General features: G+C 46.4%; 7 protein-coding genes across 7 annotated transcripts; 2 read left to right on the top strand and 5 right to left on the bottom strand.

The window, feature by feature from the left end:
- Positions 1–403: 403 nt before the first annotated feature.
- On the bottom strand, positions 404–2,055 carry N7466_008485 (DUF1479 domain-containing protein; the record flags this gene model as incomplete). Its single annotated transcript, XM_057167874.1, has 3 exons — positions 404–729; positions 786–1,520; positions 1,581–2,055. The coding sequence occupies 3 exons, from the start codon at positions 2,053–2,055 to the stop codon at positions 404–406; spliced, it is 1,536 nt and encodes a 511-aa protein (XP_057018505.1).
- Positions 2,056–4,182: 2,127 nt separating this feature from the next.
- Positions 4,183–5,200, top strand: N7466_008484 (putative carbonyl reductase; the record flags this gene model as incomplete). The annotated part of the gene is made up of 3 exons (XM_057167873.1): positions 4,183–4,432; positions 4,497–4,880; positions 4,953–5,200. The coding sequence occupies 3 exons, from the start codon at positions 4,183–4,185 to the stop codon at positions 5,198–5,200; spliced, it is 882 nt and encodes a 293-aa protein (XP_057018504.1).
- A 397-nt stretch (positions 5,201–5,597) lies between these two features.
- Positions 5,598–7,151, bottom strand: N7466_008483 (uncharacterized protein; the record flags this gene model as incomplete). The annotated part of the gene is made up of 8 exons (XM_057167872.1): positions 5,598–5,715; positions 5,773–5,956; positions 6,036–6,114; positions 6,174–6,530; positions 6,584–6,689; positions 6,745–6,788; positions 6,861–6,990; positions 7,048–7,151. The coding sequence occupies 8 exons, from the start codon at positions 7,149–7,151 to the stop codon at positions 5,598–5,600; spliced, it is 1,122 nt and encodes a 373-aa protein (XP_057018503.1).
- An 889-nt stretch (positions 7,152–8,040) lies between these two features.
- On the bottom strand, positions 8,041–10,314 carry N7466_008482 (uncharacterized protein; the record flags this gene model as incomplete). The annotated part of the gene is made up of 5 exons (XM_057167871.1): positions 8,041–8,366; positions 8,423–9,470; positions 9,525–9,591; positions 9,646–10,242; positions 10,301–10,314. The coding sequence occupies 5 exons, from the start codon at positions 10,312–10,314 to the stop codon at positions 8,041–8,043; spliced, it is 2,052 nt and encodes a 683-aa protein (XP_057018502.1).
- An 850-nt stretch (positions 10,315–11,164) lies between these two features.
- N7466_008481 (uncharacterized protein) lies at positions 11,165–11,515 on the bottom strand (the record flags this gene model as incomplete). The annotated part of the gene is made up of 3 exons (XM_057167870.1): positions 11,165–11,181; positions 11,251–11,434; positions 11,501–11,515. The coding sequence occupies 3 exons, from the start codon at positions 11,513–11,515 to the stop codon at positions 11,165–11,167; spliced, it is 216 nt and encodes a 71-aa protein (XP_057018501.1).
- A 1,622-nt stretch (positions 11,516–13,137) lies between these two features.
- On the bottom strand, positions 13,138–14,115 carry N7466_008480 (zinc finger protein; the record flags this gene model as incomplete). The annotated part of the gene is made up of 1 exon (XM_057167869.1): positions 13,138–14,115. The coding sequence occupies one exon, from the start codon at positions 14,113–14,115 to the stop codon at positions 13,138–13,140; it is 978 nt and encodes a 325-aa protein (XP_057018500.1).
- Positions 14,116–15,204: 1,089 nt separating this feature from the next.
- On the top strand, positions 15,205–17,632 carry N7466_008479 (E3 ubiquitin-protein ligase HEL2; the record flags this gene model as incomplete). The annotated part of the gene is made up of 3 exons (XM_057167868.1): positions 15,205–15,627; positions 15,687–15,917; positions 16,067–17,632. 3 exons carry the CDS (start codon positions 15,205–15,207, stop codon positions 17,630–17,632), a joined length of 2,220 nt encoding a protein of 739 aa, XP_057018499.1.
- Between the last annotated feature and the right edge of the window lie 210 nt (positions 17,633–17,842).

Genomic DNA, 17,842 nt, shown 5'->3' with positions numbered 1-17,842 from the left:
CAGAACGAAGAGATCCAAAAAATGGCCAGTGGGCAACCCAGAAGAGATCCACTTATAATGACGGGTCAGTCAATATTCACCACAAAGCTTGACTTTTGGCTAATATGATATTAGAAGAAACTGAACCACAGCATGTTCAAGGCTCGGAATCCTCGGAACCAGTATATCAGCCATATGATCCTGGCCTATTGGACCCAATGTCTATTCTGGGGATCTTTGACAATTTTGATCTTGATTTTGGGATTATTGGAGGAATGAATCCAATCCATGGTCCATCCGCTCCTGGGGACCTTTGGAAAGAGTGATGAATCTGATGATGAATGAGAAAAATGTATGATGTACAATTGGCTTTGATGAGTAAATTACAAACAGGCCAATGGTTTGCTGATCGAGAGATCAGATATTAGAGGCCTAGGATCTCGTTGGCTTTTTGCAAAACACGTCGCTGCCCAATGTTGAGGTTCTCCTCCTCGGAGTTCCACTTGCTGAAACCAAATGCGCGTAGAGCTTGCTCATTGGCGTAACCTTGAAGATCCTCCACAGTTGCGCGACCGATATGTTCACTCTCACCCTTACCGCCTGGGAAATCGGGAGGAGGAATGCCGTTTATGAAATCATTCTTCTGGCGCTTGACGTACTCCACATTTGCTTCTGTGACAGGACAGGCAGGAATGTACAGCACACTTGAGTCACCAGCACCCTGATGAACCTTGTCAACGGCGTGAATAGCTAATGGGTGGTTAGTAAGCATATCGGCGGGGGAGATAATGTAAAGATGCACTTACTGTCACAGTGCCAGGCAACATAGTCACCAGGTCCAATCTGTGGAACATGTACCATCGTCTTCTCAAGCTCAAGATGCGGGTGAAGAACTGAGTTAAGCTCCTGTGAGTAACCAGGAGTAGCCCCCTCCAGCTTGCTAGTGACCTTATCCTCCAAGCGCCAGTTTGCGGGTTCCAAAAAGGTATCCATCGCGATGCGAGAGGTTCCATCTACTGGAGCTTTGTTGACAGGCTGGAAGAATGGACGGAGAAGCATATACGCGGTGGCCATTGAAAGAAGAGGGTTCACAAGCAATGTTCCCTCATTCGGGCCCGTGTGGGACATGCTCAGCCATCCTTGGAACATGCGGAACATAGAGCAAGCTCCAGCACCGTCGTACAAGTTAGACATCACAGGAAGGCGGCAGCTAGCTTCCCAGGGGTTGTATTCCTCCCACCGTCCCTCGAAGATTCGTTGGTAGACTTGGCCCAAGCCATATCCGTTGTCCTCCCAGCGCTCAACGCTTCCAGCATCGGTATGGGGACCTAGTGCAAATCCTGCATCGCCTGGCTGGCGGATACGAAGACGATCCGCATAGGTGACTGGGTGCAGAGGAGAAATCATGGCATCGGATGCGGAAGAATGCCAGAAGCTCATGAGGAATCGTTGTGTCTCCAACATATTGGCATGTGAGCGGGCACGAACTTGAGGGTGAGACCAGTACAGTTCGTATACTTGGGGATCATTAGGTGGGAAGGCTAATGGGGTCAGCATGGGTCTTCGCTGATCAAGATCCTTTCACAACAGAGTAAACACACCTTTTGTACCCGGGTTCGCGCGTGCATAGGCTTCTATCTCTTCTTTAAAGCCTCTCGCCTCGTCTTCGGGGACCACACCACGGATAATTGCAACTCCTCGCTTCCGGAGCTCATCGTGGAATGATCTGGGGGCAGCATGGATATCTTTGAAGTCGATACTGGGGATGATATCCGATCCACGCTGTTCGATGATCTCAACTTCATCTCTGAGCTTACACAGCAGACGATCCCAGCTTCGTTTTAGTTGGTCTCCACGCCCAGCGATGAGCTTCTTCTTCTGGTCTGCGAATCGCTCATCGAGCGGCGCAGCTTTTCCGTCCCCGGATAACGAGACAAAGACGGAAGAGATGTCACCTTCTTTTCGGGCAGTTTGGGTGTTTGTTGAAAGGCAGCTTGACCCTGTAGGCAAGGTCCTTTTGCAAAGTGGGCGAGCAAGCTGAGTGGAGAGACCACCTCTGGCTTTTGGAATGTACATGATGAAATGACGTAGTGTAGAAAATGTTCAACTGAAAGTAATGGATCTAGTCGCTACTAGAAAAGTGAGCTAACTCGATAAATTGACCGAAATCTCGAGGGGTGATCGATTTCTTTTATGTCTTTGTGAGGGATTACGTCGCCACTAGCCGTATAGTATCTTTTCCCATTCGGAACTGTTGATTGATGCGCCTTCTTGTCGGGAAGAAGGCCCAAAATGGAAGTATTCGAGAACTATTCCGGATATGGAAAGACCCGACGCTTTTGATTGGCGCAATCCAGCGGAACGCTTCCCAGAGAGGTAGTCTACCCGCCCGAGCCGCACCAGTGACTGGCGAGCATCAAAATGTTTTAGATTTACAAGTCCCGAGGTTGAGCTCAAGTCCATGGGTACTATATAAGGTTCAATTACTTCATTCGACTTCTTATTAATCTCAATTTTACATTTAGTTTTATATACCAGTCTTTTACAGAAGTTTATATACAACGGGTTCCATAGCTCAGTTGGTTAGAGCGTCGTGCTAATAACGCGAATGTCGAGGGTTCGACCCCCTCTGGGACCATTCTTTTTGCCCTTTTTTTGCGCTCCATTGAACTTCCGCCATGCACCTTCCAGCTTTGAACGCCCCGCACGTCAAGGGGAAAAAATCAAGGCAGTCGTCGTCGACTGCCCACATGTTCAAGAGGCGGCCCTTCAAAGGCCTGGCTTTCCATTGGAAGCTTCCAATGTTAGAGGCATACCACATTCTAGTATTATATATTGCAGACATTGATTCAGTGCCTGCACATGTGTGGATGGATACCTAGTAGATTACGGATGCACATACTATATATATACATCAATTGGTACTTTACTTATCAAATATCTTTCAAGTTGACATCCAGATGTCGGTTTACCCACATGCACCTACATAGGCACATGTGTGCAAAATACTAGTACATACTACATACACATGAAGTCCATGGGTACATCAATACACGTGCGTCCCGGGCGGACACCTGGGCACCTTGATGTCCATGATCCAGATGTCCATTCTTGGAATCAAAACCTAGATCTCGGAAGATTAACATTTGAATACATAGGAGCTCGCTCGTTATGATCGATCAATGTTACATACATACCAACGATCAATGACTTGCAGAACTGGGTGATCGAAGGCATGGGCAAGTACACTGTGCCACCAACGACGAGCAGCCCAATGCCGGCTTCCCTCGCGACCAGTTGACAACTTGAACCACATGATCTAGTGGGTTGAGGGTGGTGTCACTGTTCAGTCTGGTTCCCTGGAGGGTGAGGTGCAGCACATGCATGTTTGCACTTGGTCATCGCGCCCTTACTACAAAAATGACAAAAATGCTGGTTTACCAGGAAGACCAAGCTTCAGTCAGAGCCTTGCTGTGGAACCTGCCTGCCTAGAAGATGCCCATTTATTAAACCCGAGACGACTTGAAACTTCAGTCCATCAATTGATCCTTGCTTGTCAATATGGTGGGCTCGGTTGACTTATCATGCCGAATCTGGTCAATTTCGGGCTCTAGAACATTGAAGCTCGCCACTCTGATCATGGTAACGGTTCTCGTCGACATCTGGAACATGGTGTTGGACCTTATCTCTGATAGTGCCAGCTAGTACAGGAGTATTATGATATTGAATTTTGTCTTTATTTTTCTGTATTTCTTCCAGTCAGTAGTCTCAGCACTGAAGTTCCGGGTGGGAAGTCAACTGGTTTTGCAGGAGTGGAGATTCGAGAAGGCGCAACTTCCTCTTTTGGAAACTCCGCTTCCGCCGATGTGGCCGTGACTTTCAAGATTATTCCGCCGATTAAGTCATATTCTAAACAATTCTCGAGATATGGAATTGCCATATAAAGGAGCCACCCCGCATTAGTGCCACGTAGGTCACCATGTGTGCTCACAGATTTACAAAATAGGACATGATCTCGTCCACTATTTAATAGCTCTGCATGACCCCTGCTAGAATGAATATTAATTACTAGTAAAGTTCAACTTCACTTCCCTTGTCTGTTTCAATTTCTCACTTGACACTTCTACGTATTTCATTTCTCTTACTGGACACCCTTTCTCTTGCACTCAAAAAATAACCAAAAAACATTAGAAACATCATACAATGGCGGAGCATCCGATCTCGAAGGGCAACTTCTGCCATGGCAACAACACATTTGAAGGCAAGCCTAGTGTGATGGAGATGTTCTCATTGAAAGGCAAGACCGCCGTCGTCACAGGCGCAGCCTCAGGAATCGGATTGAGCGTTGCACATGCCCTTGCAGAATGCGGTGCCAATGTCGCCCTCTGGTACAACACCAACAAAAAGGCGACGGAGGAAGCAGCAAACATTGAGAGAACGTATGGGGTTCAGTGTGGGTTAAAGTCCCAATTCATATCCAAATTTCGACGCTGACTGATTTTTTTGTTTACAACTAGGCCGCGCATACCAAGTCAACATCAAACAGAGCGATGACGTCGAAAAGCTTCTAGATCAATGCGTCCGTGAGTTCCAAGGTCGGCTTGATATATTCATTGCCAATTCTGGTATTCCATGGACCAAGGGAGCTATGGTGGATGCCCCACTCGACCACTACTCAAATGTGACTCAGACCGATCTGGATGGAACATTCTACTGTGCCAGAGCAGCGGCATCCCATTGGAGACGACAGAAAGCACAAGGCACGGATATCTTTGGCCAGCCTCTTGAAGGGTTTACCTATGGTAGCTTTGTTGCCACTGCTTCTATGAGCGGCAGTATCGTCAACGTTCCTCAGCTCCAGGCTGCGTATAACGCCGCCAAGGCTGGAGTCATTCACCTATGTATGTTTGCTTTTTGAGGTCCACCTAACCTTTCAGAGCTTGCATTTTTAACTTCTTATTAACTGTGTATAGGTAAATCTCTTGCCGTTGAATGGGTTCGGTTTGCACGTGCAAACACCGTCTCGCCGGGCTACATTGCAACGGAGATTTCCCAGTTCATTGATGCCGAGACTAAGACCATCTGGAAGGATAAGATTCCCATGGGTCGGGAAGGACTTCCTCAAGAGCTGAAGGGGGCTTATGTATACTTAGCTTCGGATGCCTCTAGTTACACAACTGGAGCAGACCTCATTGTCGATGGAGGTTATACTCTACCATAGATACTCCAAAATGGTGGGAATTCTCAAGGCTGTGAAGGACGTTTATGCCAAGACTGGATTGCAGGCGTGGAGAACAACCTTGCATTCCAAGAATTCAAGATAGACCCATGGATGTGATGGAATTACCCTGGCACCAAAAAGCTTTTTAAATCTACAGATCCCACTGTCTAGACTCACATGTGCATAATACTGTTCCATTAGTTGACCTTTTTATGAAGTAGTACACCCCCGCAAAATCAGTTGATTTCCTATGTATTACTAGTATATACCCGGAGCTTCCAAGTTATGACGAGAAGAAATATAAGAAAACAAAACAAAACGTTCAATATTCTAATCTAAAGTATCTAAGGTATCTCACTTCGCGTTCATTACATGTAAACAACCGCCAAAAATAATATTAGTACGTTTCCATCATCATCTCATTGGAGAGATTGTTGATGTTAACCTGGGTACTTGGAACGTTTGTCTCTTCACCCTCACAGGCACCACGGTGGAAGTCTAAAATCTCATAATACCTTCGGAGCCATTAGTAAACGATTGATACATATAACAGGATAAGGCAGTGGACATACATGTTGGTTTTCCACTCATCCGCTGTGAGTTCCGACTCCAAAAGAGACCAACTAAGCTGCTTTTCAAAGATTGGCTCATCTGCGGAGTCCTGGTAGGTTGAGACATATGGGTGCATGAGGGCGTCTTGAGTTGTGATTCTCTTTTCCGGATCGAGGTTGAGCATTTTCTCGAGGAGATCGACCGCTGTTCATACGTTAGTACCTTGATGTCATGGAAGTAGCCCTAAACCACGCGACGAGACTGATGAGAGATAGAAACATACCTTGAGGATCCAAATCTCCAAAGCGAGATGATAATGGCTGATGCTTTGGTTCGGGTAAAGATTCTACGAACTCCAAAGTCTAAGACTGACTGTTAGCATTTGCTTTGTTTTATGCCCTGTTTCAACATCGGGACATACATTCTTGCTGTAGACTCTCTCCATGACCTCCTTTGGCGGTTTACCCAAAAGTTCGGTGATAAGGGTAAACTGATGCACATGGTCCTTGCCAGCAAATAGGATCTTTCCTAGTAACATCTCCGCCAATATACACCCGACGCTCCAAATATCCACGGCGTACGTGTACTTCTGCCACGTCAACATGATCTCCGGGGCTCGGTAATATCGCGTGGTGACATATCCAGTCATTTTGTGGTCTTGTTCTCGAGCCAATCCGAAATCACAGATCTTCAAGTCGCAGTTGTCGTTGATTAGAATGTTTCCGGGCTTGAGATCACGATGGATAACACTGGCTGAGTGAAGGTATTTCAATCCTCGCTGGATTCGTCAGCGTTCAGCTCGTGACTATGAATTGAACTGGGTGGACATACTAGAAGCTGATAGGTGAAAAATTGCACGAATTTATCCTCTAATGGCTTTGACCTCGACTGAATGAGATGGTGAAGATCTGTTTGGATACAATCGGTCACAATATAGCTGCGAAAATCAGCATGAGGTTCAAATGTGAGGATGGAGAGTTCAGTTGTCGTACAGATCCTCAGTTGGAGAAATGAAGATATCTCTCATATTGATCAACTATTCCGGTTGAGTCCAAGGTTAGCAATCAGGTGGTCGTAGTTTTAAATCCTTAGTAAACTCGGTACTGACGTTGTCGTGTCGCAAATTGCTTAGCAAATGAACCTCCCGATACGTGCGCTTGGCCACGACAGTGTGTTCAAATGGCTTCTTTATTTTCTTTATCGCGACTGGTTTGTCTGCCACTGTGTCGTGGGCTGTACTATTGGGTGTTAGTACTCATTTTTGAGGAGAATTTTAAGTATACAATGTGATTTACCAAATTAATCCAGCGGAACCAACACCTTTTGGTTCCAGATCCGAGTACCGGTCTGTTGTTTCCATGGCCGTGCCCATGATCTCGTGAGTTATAAAGTGTGCCATTGTGTATGGTAGGGTAAATATGAAGAACAAAGCCCAATGGTCTATCTTGGATGTACTATGTACTTGGAAAAGCAAAGATGTCTATACTTAGGTTTTAATATTCCAATGATGTCATGGACTGGTCGTGAATCGTGATTATCGTTGCATCATAAATTCTTGATATGAAACGCGATGCCTGCCCATCAATACCAGTTACAATCTCGGTATCCGAATTTACACCGACTACCTTTCACGTGGTAAATGATCATTGGCCATTTAAGCTTGATTTGAGTCTGTGCCTGTGGATAAGGGGCAGTGAAGATGCCCCTCATCCCCAATTTGTACTAGTTGTGTCAAGCCCCACAGTGGATCCTTGATTTTTGATCACACAGCGGCAAGCTGTGTGCAGTACAAGTACATACAGACAATCTCGGAACCTCCAGCCGACCAATGAGATCTGCTAAACAGGCTCCATACTTACAGTACACATTATGGATCAGCGTAGATCTTGTTCACGACGTCTGTCCAGATGGAGATGCCTACTAAACCCCTGTGGATTTAGTAGGTACAGCCTATGTATGTAGATGCTTAATATACCCCACATGCGTACTAGGTAGTTCAAATTTAATGAGGTACTAGGTAGGGTAGGTACCTTTCGATTCTCAACCCTGAAAAATTGTATACATCATGTTTTCAATGTCATGAAACCTTCCAAGGTTGGATCATGCATGTGTGGATATAACTTCCGACGTATTGGGACCTCAGTAATTGGAATTGAAAATCAATTTTAGCGCTTGAGATTAACAGTCATGACAGGAGATCTCGGGATATATAGAAACCAGAAAATCGGGAACCTTGGAATCAACCTTGATGGTATTCCAAGCTTAAGCTTCCAATGGATTGGGCAAAGCTAGAAAGACAATCGAACTTCGATAGCCGCAGGCAGTGAGCCACCACCGGTGGCACTTGCAATTTTGTTTGATTCTTCCAAGTCAGAGACCTCGGCGACCATGTCTTGGCCATCCGGGATTCGCTTGACTACATCATTATCAATCATTACTTTCATCCCGTTTGGCTTGGCATGAAATAATTGGACTCTCTGGTCTCGATTGAATTTTTGTTTTTGAGCAATCTTCTCTATCAGTTCATCAACTGTAGGCTCCACTAGATATACGGCAGTGTGGTAGTCGTCCTGCGGGATACCACTTTGCTTGAAGCGTAGATAGAAACATTTTGCTGGGTAGGCATCAGTGACTATGACTAGCTCGTGTGGTTCAAGATAAGAGACTTACCTGGTGTGTTCAACTTCGAATTAACCTCCATTATTTCACACTCATCGGTAGTAGATATCGCTGGCAACTCAGGACTTGTGTGTGTTGTGGTTGCATTGTCAGAAGGAGTTTCGCTGCTAATACTACGGGAGTATTGATTTGAAGAGCCACTGTAGTCATTCCACTCTGGAGCTCCAGCATCCCGTTGTGACCCCGGTACCTGAGGATGAACCAAACTATTCGAGCCGTTGCTTGACACGCTGTTTGATGTTGACGTCGACGGCGGTGTCAAAGTCTGTAAATGACGCGGCTTCTTTGCGGCGCCTTGTGTTTGCTCTATCATTTGGACCGGGGACAGATCTGGATCATCCTTCTGGTCACCCGGAAGACAGAAGTGGGTCACAGGTCGGTTAGAGTAGAATATGCCTTGCATTGTTGCCAACTCCGCATCCATTCGGCTTTGTAATTCAGCCTTCCTCTCGCTCTCGGAATTCCGATCACTCGTATAGACTGAACGATTACCGCGCTTTCGTTTCCCCAGATTATCACCACTGTCGGCTTTGGCAAAATCCTCTTTGCGTTTTTCAATTGCCCGCTTCAGTTGCGAAACGTCGTTAAACATTTTGCGCTCAGCACCGTGGTCACGGAACAATTTCACGTAGCAAAAGCTCAGCTCGGCAGTACCTGGGATGGACGTCTCAGTTTTGGCACAGAGCCTAAGAGGCGCTCCCTTCACACCCTTAGAATGACTAAAGTCTGTGGAAAGGAAGTTGAATCGGATCCCTATCGTGAACCCGGATTTCCCCTTAGTCGGGTCTGCAAACCAGACAACTGAAAACCCATCTAAAGATGTTTTTTCAAGCCGAATAGGATAGCGTTCGCCTTCATTTCCTTGCGATAAATCGACCATTTCCACCGCATGCGCATTTCCATCTTTCCGATGCCCCTCATGGCCTCGCACGTCGTCCCAAAGACTCCAACAGGCAGCAGGGTTGGAAACATGCTCGGGCTCTTGGAAAGTTACTCGGACCGACGTTCGATATTGAACCATTCCGTTGATTAAAGGAGGCTTTGAGTCGTTTACGGATAACATATATCTGTGTCCCTTATTCAGATAAGTTACCGGTGCATCATTAGGATCATGAATCATTGCCGTGGGCGTATTCAATGTCACTTGGTACCGGAAATTGCTGATTCTTTTGTTAGCTTCAAAATTTCTATATACGGAGTGGGCGAATACTTACTTAGCCTGGCCTTCACTAGAGGACCTCTCCGCAGGTCTTGGTGCTTGGTGTTCTGGAGAGATAAAATGAGGGGCGAACAGACCCTGATTGCCTGAGCTAGCCTGAAATTGTTGCTGGCTGGGTTCTTCAACGAAACCATCGGCCAGATCAGAGTGAACAAATGCACTCGGTGGGTATGCAGGATTGTGATTGCCGCAGGCCATGCTTTGGGGTTCTCTTGCAAAATATAGGGGATCCAGTCTATCGTACGAGATTCCATTGGTGTTCCTCGGTAGAGGTGAGACTGCAAATTGCTCCAAGAGCGTTCTGGGCGTTAAAAGGCTTGACCCCGCGGTTGGGGTGTGTAAATCTCCGGCCGGGCCATGATAGACTGAATGCAAGGCGGGGAAATGACTAGTAAAATTCTGGTGAGCAGTAGCTCCGGGGGTTGGGAGCGACTGGTCATCTAGAAATGGCGTAAACCGGAAACCTGGAGTAAGGCGATTGAAGTCGCCATTGATCGAAGACGGATCCCCCGTGACAGTGGGCCGAACAACATCGGAGAAAGTGGCCTGAAACCTATTGATGAGGCCTTCGTTTGGCTTTTGCGAATTGCGTCTAGTATTTACAACATATGATTAGCATCTTGTGTAAAGAAATCGAGGATTCAATGTACCTGTTGCCAAACATGTTTGCTGTGAATGGCAAATGGGGGCTTGATATTAGGCGTAACCTTGGAAAAGCAACGAGCGGATCACGGAGAGTTCATAAGAGATATCGAAGATAATAATGGCATGAGGGGCAGGATCAAGGGCCACTGAGATGACATCAACTTGATAGGAAAAAGAATCCATTTTAAGACCGGAATAGCTATCCGCCAGTCAAATCCATGTCGTCCTGAGACTATACCCAATCAGCGTCTTGGACGATGAATGCGCCCGTTACTCCACTTCTCCACCAAAAAAAAAAAAAAACCTCGGCCCCACGAAACAGAATCCAATGAAAGCTGTGGCGTTCCACTTGGCTTTCGAGCAACAGCAAAGACCCACAGTGGCAACTTTCTTCGGAAGCTGGCTCCTTTATCCGCCCAAGTACGGTAACGTATCAATAAAGAATAAACAAAAGTTCCACATAAAAAGCATCGCAGCAAAGCCGGGGATTTAAAACTTGTGGGGTGGCCTAACCTTCAAATGTTGAGATCCTCAAATATTGAAGAAATTTGTGTCACAACAGAAAGGTTGAGAATGCGCCCAGTAGGGTCCAATGACGAGCCGATGCATGTTGACACCAACGCCCCTTTGCCCTTTGGGATTAATACAGGGGATGTACGTACTCACTTCTTTTTAGGCTTGCGGTTTAAATATTATATGTAGTCCAAGAGGGGTAGTGTATTTTTTTCTTTCTTTCATGTTTTCAAAGGGTATGGGTATTTATTGATCGCATCGTGTTTATGTACATGAAACCCCTGGAAAATCATCATAAACCATGTCCGTCTGAATAGAGACAAAAAAACGCGTCATCGAGTCAAACAATCTCGAATTTAGTGCTTAGCCTGCTCTGTAAAAAAGGGAAAAAAATGTTAACATCCTTGGGTCGCTTTGTGTGCTTTTGTCATGGGTCACCTACCCTTGTTCACATCGGCCTTGATATCGTGGGACTTCTCGTCCTTCTTGTCGACAATAGCATCCTTGGCAGCGGAGGCACGGGTGCTGAGCTTGGCGTCGTCGTCCTTAGCGACCTGCTTGTTGGCCTCCTTGGAAGCCTGAGCTCCAGTTCCCTGAATGGACTCGGAAACGTAGTTGGCGGCGTTCTGTGTGGAAGGGTTAGTCAGCATGTCATTCAAAGCAAACATTACATGTCACATGAGGTCACGAACCTTGACAGTCTCCATGATGAAGTTGGAAGATTTTGGAAAGTAGTGAAAGTGGTAAAAAGTTGTGAAAGTGGTGTAGATGGTAATTGATTCTGAGGAATTAAAGATTCGTTTTGTTGCTGGTCCAGGGGAATATTTATAGCTGATGGTCCTGATGATCTTGACATCAAATATCATGATGACGTCAATCCCGCAAAGGTGAGGCTCTACGTCAACCAACCCCTAACCTGGTTCAACAGACTAACCAGATTACCAGATTGACCAGATTTACCAGATTTATGTACTTATCACAACCGGTTTCAAACATTATCTATGATCATTGCAATTGATCTGGACAGGCTTTTCCTCGACCTAACTTGTGTTGCTTCTCCCTCTATAACATTTTTGGTTAGTCCCAACATTTGAAGCAAGTTCCGCCTGACTATTCAAGAATTCAAGAAGCCATATGGTCATTGTTCCATCACTGATGATGATATGCGCTTGTTTGTCTGTGCTGTTTGTCTCGGCCACTTTGCAATCCCACTGCCCCATGGATGACAGGCTGTGACTCACCCTATGACAGCCTTCCTCTCCTTCTGGGCTCTTCCACGCCACTCCTTTAGAGGTTTCCTCAAAACCATTATTCATAGGAACTAGTCTAGTACTTCACCATTTTTACATGGTAAAACCACTCCCGTTATCCCACTTATGTATGTATCCTGTCCAGTCCCCTGTAGATCCATGGGCTGCATCTGGGGTAAATACTGTGCATGTGGGGTACTAGCATCTACATAGTATGTACATAGGGTGACAAAAGTGTTTGTACACTTCTATATTTCCCCGCAAAAAATAGCAAAACTCACCAACTTTGATATTCAGTACCACTATAAACTTATATGTAGACTTTTTTTCTGATTATAGCTAAGCTATAGATAATTGGTAAATAAGTACTTCCTACAGTTGGAACCTCTGGTATGATTTATCCTGGTAGAGTTGCATGACTTTAAAATTGAGGATGAGAAAAATTGTTGAAATTTGTTAGCAAACAGGCCGCATCCCTATAGTAAAAGTTCAGAAAAATATCATGATTCATATCCATTTTCTAGGCCAAACATTTCCACAATACAAGCATTTAAACCGGATTCCTAATTATACAGATCAATTATCAATCGTTTATTTAGAGTTAAGGCGATTTAAAAATCCTCTTCTACATATAAAGTTGTTAGAATAATTGTAACCAAACAGGGTGAGTTTTGCTATTTTTTGCAGGGAAAAATGGAAGTGTACAAACACTTTTGTCACCCTATGTACGCATACACATGTACTACCCCTTAAAAAAAAAACTAGATATACTAACATTAACTAATGAGTCCTAACCATACTATCAATGTCCATTGTCGACTCACCTACCGTACCGGTATTTACAAACAATCAAACAGGGAAGTGGGCTAAAACCACTCTGGGCTATGTACTACTTGTGGTCAACTGGTCGATTTGTAAATTGGTTGATTGATTGGTCTCATTAAAGCCACAGGCCAACATTGAATTATAAAGAAATTACATGCAGTAAGCTCATACATTAAACATTTGAAGCTCCAAGGCTCATCCGGAAATTCGACTCATCAAGTGCAAAGAACTCTTGAAGTTTTCAACTTTTCTTGTCATTCCACCCTTATCACGCCTTGCTCAAGCAGGTCAATAAAATGTCTTGCAAGGTCACGCCTCTTCTGTCCTTCTTGATGATCAAAGGTCTCTGCACAAGCATCGCTGAACAGAACATAGTGCTCTCGAAATGCGGTCCATAGTTCACGATCCAGATCGGGTCGAGGATAGTAATGGTCGTTGCGCCAGAATGCACTTGCAGATTGCTCCACCCCTTTCAGATCCACAGTTGTCGCTCTGCATAGATCGAAATCTAATACCCACATCGAATGTCTGCCAAGTGGATGAGAGTCCGTTTCCAAGCCGCATACCCCGGAGCCAGAATGACCATTGTTTGGAAGTGCAAGAACAAATTCTATGTCGTTCCCATCGACTTCCGCAATCCAGTGCATGACAGCGAGAGTCTCAGCCATGATCTCGGCGTACTTGTGGATTTCGCTTTGTGAAGTGCCCAGAGACTCCACTTGGTCGAGATGAAGAGGGAAGTTTCGCAGCGAAAACGCAGTGAATCTAGATGAAGTCTGGGATCTTTGTCTTCGTCTTCGGCCCAGGTACAGTCTTACCACGCAGTCCTTATCGGGTTCGCTGTTGATGATTGTAGATTGGATATTTGAAGGACAGTATCTGCTGATGAGATTCTCCCTTGCAGCCTGTGGGAAGGGCGGGATACGCTGGGCGTGAATCATGTTGCATGGGGTATATCCCGATGGAAACATTTGTAGATTAGCTGACCACCAGTCTTGGTCGTTGGCTTTGATGAAATTGTATGGCGTGGGGATTTCAACCTGAAGCTCGGTTTTATGGAAGTCGTTGAATTTTAAGAAACTTTGAATGATTCGATGGTGCATTTCGAAATCGTTTCCCAAGGATCGACCTGGTCCGCCATCCTCTCGCTTGTAGATAGGGCCATTCTCGGATTCAGCCCAGACAGTGCCACAGGCGCCTTGTCCGATAGTGTGTAGTTTGGAGTTAGTCATCTCCGCGGTGTTTCTGATGAGGTAGCTCATCACTTTCAGAAAGGGTTAATACTTGATTCTAGTATTGATCGAAAATTGAATTGGTTGAAGGAGAAAGAAGAACTACGACGAGCGATCGTAAATTAGGAAGGTGGGAAACCTTACGAGCCAAAATAGGTCTACATACTAAGTTCCACGCCCGCGGCCTAGAGTTGATAATAAAATAACAAACTAGTCCTTTTTGGTAATAACATATGCCGTAATACAATATGAACGTTCACGTCACTCCGCATCATTACCTATTTGAAGTTTTGCGTTGAGTCATTTGCTATACCACGGACTAGTTAAGGGGGATCTCGGAGAGCATAGAGCGGCAAGGGGGGACTAGAAATCCACAAGCGGAAATCTGGTACATACAGTATGTACCATGTCCTTCATACATGTATGTGCTCCCGTTCTAATATCAATTCAAACATAAGGTTGTAGATCATTTCCCAAGGTTGATCAGGGCTCCAGTGTAGCCTAGAGGTGGGTATTATCCAAGGTTATTTAAGTCTATGGGTCTAGACCAATCTTGGAATTGATTTGAATGAGCCTCGACTGTAGTGCCTTTGAATAAGAGAGACTTGGGCGTTCGAAACCATTCATCTCATTCTTGACGTGGCAAATGTTGCCCCCTTGAAGTGCCGGAGAGGCGAAACAAGGCTTACTGAATAGTTAGTGAACATCATGTTAGATTCATAATTAGTAATCATGCATGTAAAGCTGTCCACCAATATTAACTACAACATTGAATGTGCTCAATGATTGTGTCTTTGAGTAATTTACCAAAGCTTTATTCATTCAATGTGAAGATCCTAGAATTCAAGGCTCATGGGAATGAGTCGTATCAATTTACTTTGCTGTTTGGTTACTTATTCGTAATCTTTCTTTATCTAGTTCAAGTTAGTTAGCTGAAGTTATGCTCTTTGATGTGGTCAGCGGAATGGATCAGTCAGCGACACAACTTTTTCCCATCCCCCACCACACCCACAACGACGAGCTTTCTCAGCTCGAAGTCTGTCATTGATACTTGTCTCTTGTGCCGCTATTGATCGCTGCTATCCTGATATGGCTGACAACACTCCTGCTGCTTCAGATTCATCAGGACGGGGCCGTGGTGGTCGCCGCCGGGGCCGCGGAGGGGCTCCCCCCTCCGGCCATGCGGATGGCCCACGCAACGCAGGGGGTGCCGCTAGTAGAGGATCCAAGTCTCGTGGTCGAGGAGGCAAGGGTTCCGGAGGTCGCGATCAATCCCAGCTGGCGAACGGGTCCCAGGACAAGGATACGCAAGCTACACCTACCCCAACTGCGACCGTCGGTTCCAAGGCCCTCCCAGCTGCCACCGACGACGCGGACGATGGAGAGGTTTGTTTCATCTGCGCTTCCAAGGTCGAACATACCTCTGTCTCTCCGTGTAATCACCGGACATGTCATATCTGCGCGCTGAGACTCCGTGCGCTGTATAAAAACAAAGCTTGCGCCCATTGTCGTGTAAGTTTGCCCAGTTTTGACCACAAATTCTTTGCATGCGCTAATCTGTGACTTTATAGACCGAAGCAAGTTTTGTTATCTTCACCGACGACCCCAACCGACAATTCGAAGATTTTCAGAAGAAGGACTTTGCTAGGACGGATGATAACTTGGGCGTTCTCTATGAAAACGATGAGATTTTTGAGGACACTGTGTTATTGCTTCGGTACAACTGCCCCGACGAGGACTGCGACGTGGCCTGCTTAGGATGGCCCGATTTACATCGCCACGTGAAGAGCAAGCACAGCAAGGTTATGTGGTAAGTTTTTTGTACAACATTGGCGCGAGAGACTGAGAGGAGACTAACTGGGACAATTCTAGTGACCTTTGTACTCGCAATAAAAAAGTCTTTACCCACGAACATGTCCTATTTACTAGAGACGAATTACGCAAACACGAGAAGCATGGTGATGATAAGCCAGGCGCGATTAATCAGAGCGGATTCAAGGGACATCCCGAGTGTGGTTTCTGTCATCAGCGGTTCTACGGTGATGATGAACTTTACACCCACTGTCGAGAGCGCCATGAGCGCTGTCACATCTGCGACCGACGCAATTCCAATCGTCAGCAGCAATACTATGTCGATTATCACGCACTTGAGGACCACTTTCAACGTGACCATTTTGTGTGCCTCGACAAGGAGTGCCTGGAGAAGAAATTCGTGGTATTCGAGTCTCAAATGGATCTCAAGGGACATCAAATAGAAGCACACCCTGATGGTGTTTCGAAAGATATCAGACGGGATGCACGGCTGGTCGATCTTTCCGAGTTTGATAATATGCGCAGCCCATATCAGCCTCAACGCCAACGGCGTGGTGCTGGTAGAGGACGAGACCCTAACGCTGAGCCATTACCGGCCTCAAGTGCACAGACATTATCACGGGCTGAACTCGCTTTCCAACGACAAATGGATATTCAGAGTGCGCAGTCCGTTTCAACGCGGAGCTTCGGAGGCCAGCTTACCAGAAACGACACCCAAACAGTGCAAGCACCACCCAGATCAGCTGGCGCCACGCCAGTTCCCTCATCCTCACGCACTCGACCTCCTCCAGCTGCAGAGCTTGAGAGCCTCAGTCTCGCTGCCAATCCAGAGCCACTTGGGCCCCAAGATCAAGCGCGAAAACTGCGCCACACGGCCGTAGTTGAACGAGCTACAAGTCTTCTCCGCAATGACCAGAATAAGCTTGCTGAATTCCGTTTGAGAGTGTCCAGCTATCGTACATCTGCCATCTCTGCCACTGAGCTCATCGACGCATTCTTTTCTCTATTCGACACATCTAGTTCTGACCTGGGCAAGCTCATCAAGGAACTCGCTGACATTTATGAGGAAGACTCCAAGCGCACTGGTCTGTTGCAATCTTGGAATGATTGGCGAGCCATTAATGAGGACTACCCAGCTCTACCAGGTCCCGGCGGACTTTTGCCTGGCATGTCCCCAGGTACTGCCAACACTGGCGGCAAGCGTGTCTTGCGTTTGAAATCGTCCACTGCCCAGTCCTCACGGTCCGCGGTTGGCCGAAGTGGTGCCATGCCATCTGCATCCTCAAATCCTTTCCCCCCTCTCGCTGCTTCCGCTGGTCCTTCCTCTCGCCGTAACAAGCCCGCTCCTTCCACTCCATGGGCGGCTGCCGCCCCACCGCCCCTTGCACGCCCATCTATCCCCAGTGGCCCTGTACGATCTACCTCTTCAACTCCACCCACACCTGCGCGCGCTGCACCACCACCCAGAACTGGTGCTGACGCATTCCCAGCTCTTCCTGCAGCTGCAAGGCCGAATGTAATGATGGCAGGCAAGACTCGCGGCTATGTGCGCTGGGACGATCGCCGTGGTCCAGCCCCAACTGCCTGGGGATCTAACCCCTCTTCTGGCCTTGCATCTCCCGCCGAACCAGCTGATGCAGACTTCGATGATAGTAAAAAGGGCAAAAAGAAGAAGGGCAAGCAAACGCTTTACCACTTTGGTTAATTTTGAAATACCCTGAATACGTGTTGTGGCCATGTTACGGTCCGATCGTCGAATAAAATAAAGCATTTTCTCATTTTCTTCCAATGATCCACCTGCCAGGCTGAGATAAGTAGTCATTGATCTGATGAGTTCCTTCCTGTATAACAATAAACTTTGGTTCCAACATCATTTGCCTGTTGATATATCGGCATATTCCTTGCTCTGCTTCGC

This window comes from Penicillium verhagenii (genome assembly GCF_028828195.1).
Source record: "Penicillium verhagenii strain IBT 33310 chromosome Unknown utg000008l_segment0_segment0, whole genome shotgun sequence".
In the NCBI taxonomy this organism is placed as follows: Eukaryota; Fungi; Ascomycota; class Eurotiomycetes; order Eurotiales; family Aspergillaceae; genus Penicillium; species Penicillium verhagenii.
Note: the sequence above shows the minus strand (reverse complement) of the source record. Positions and strands in the feature narration are given on the sequence as shown.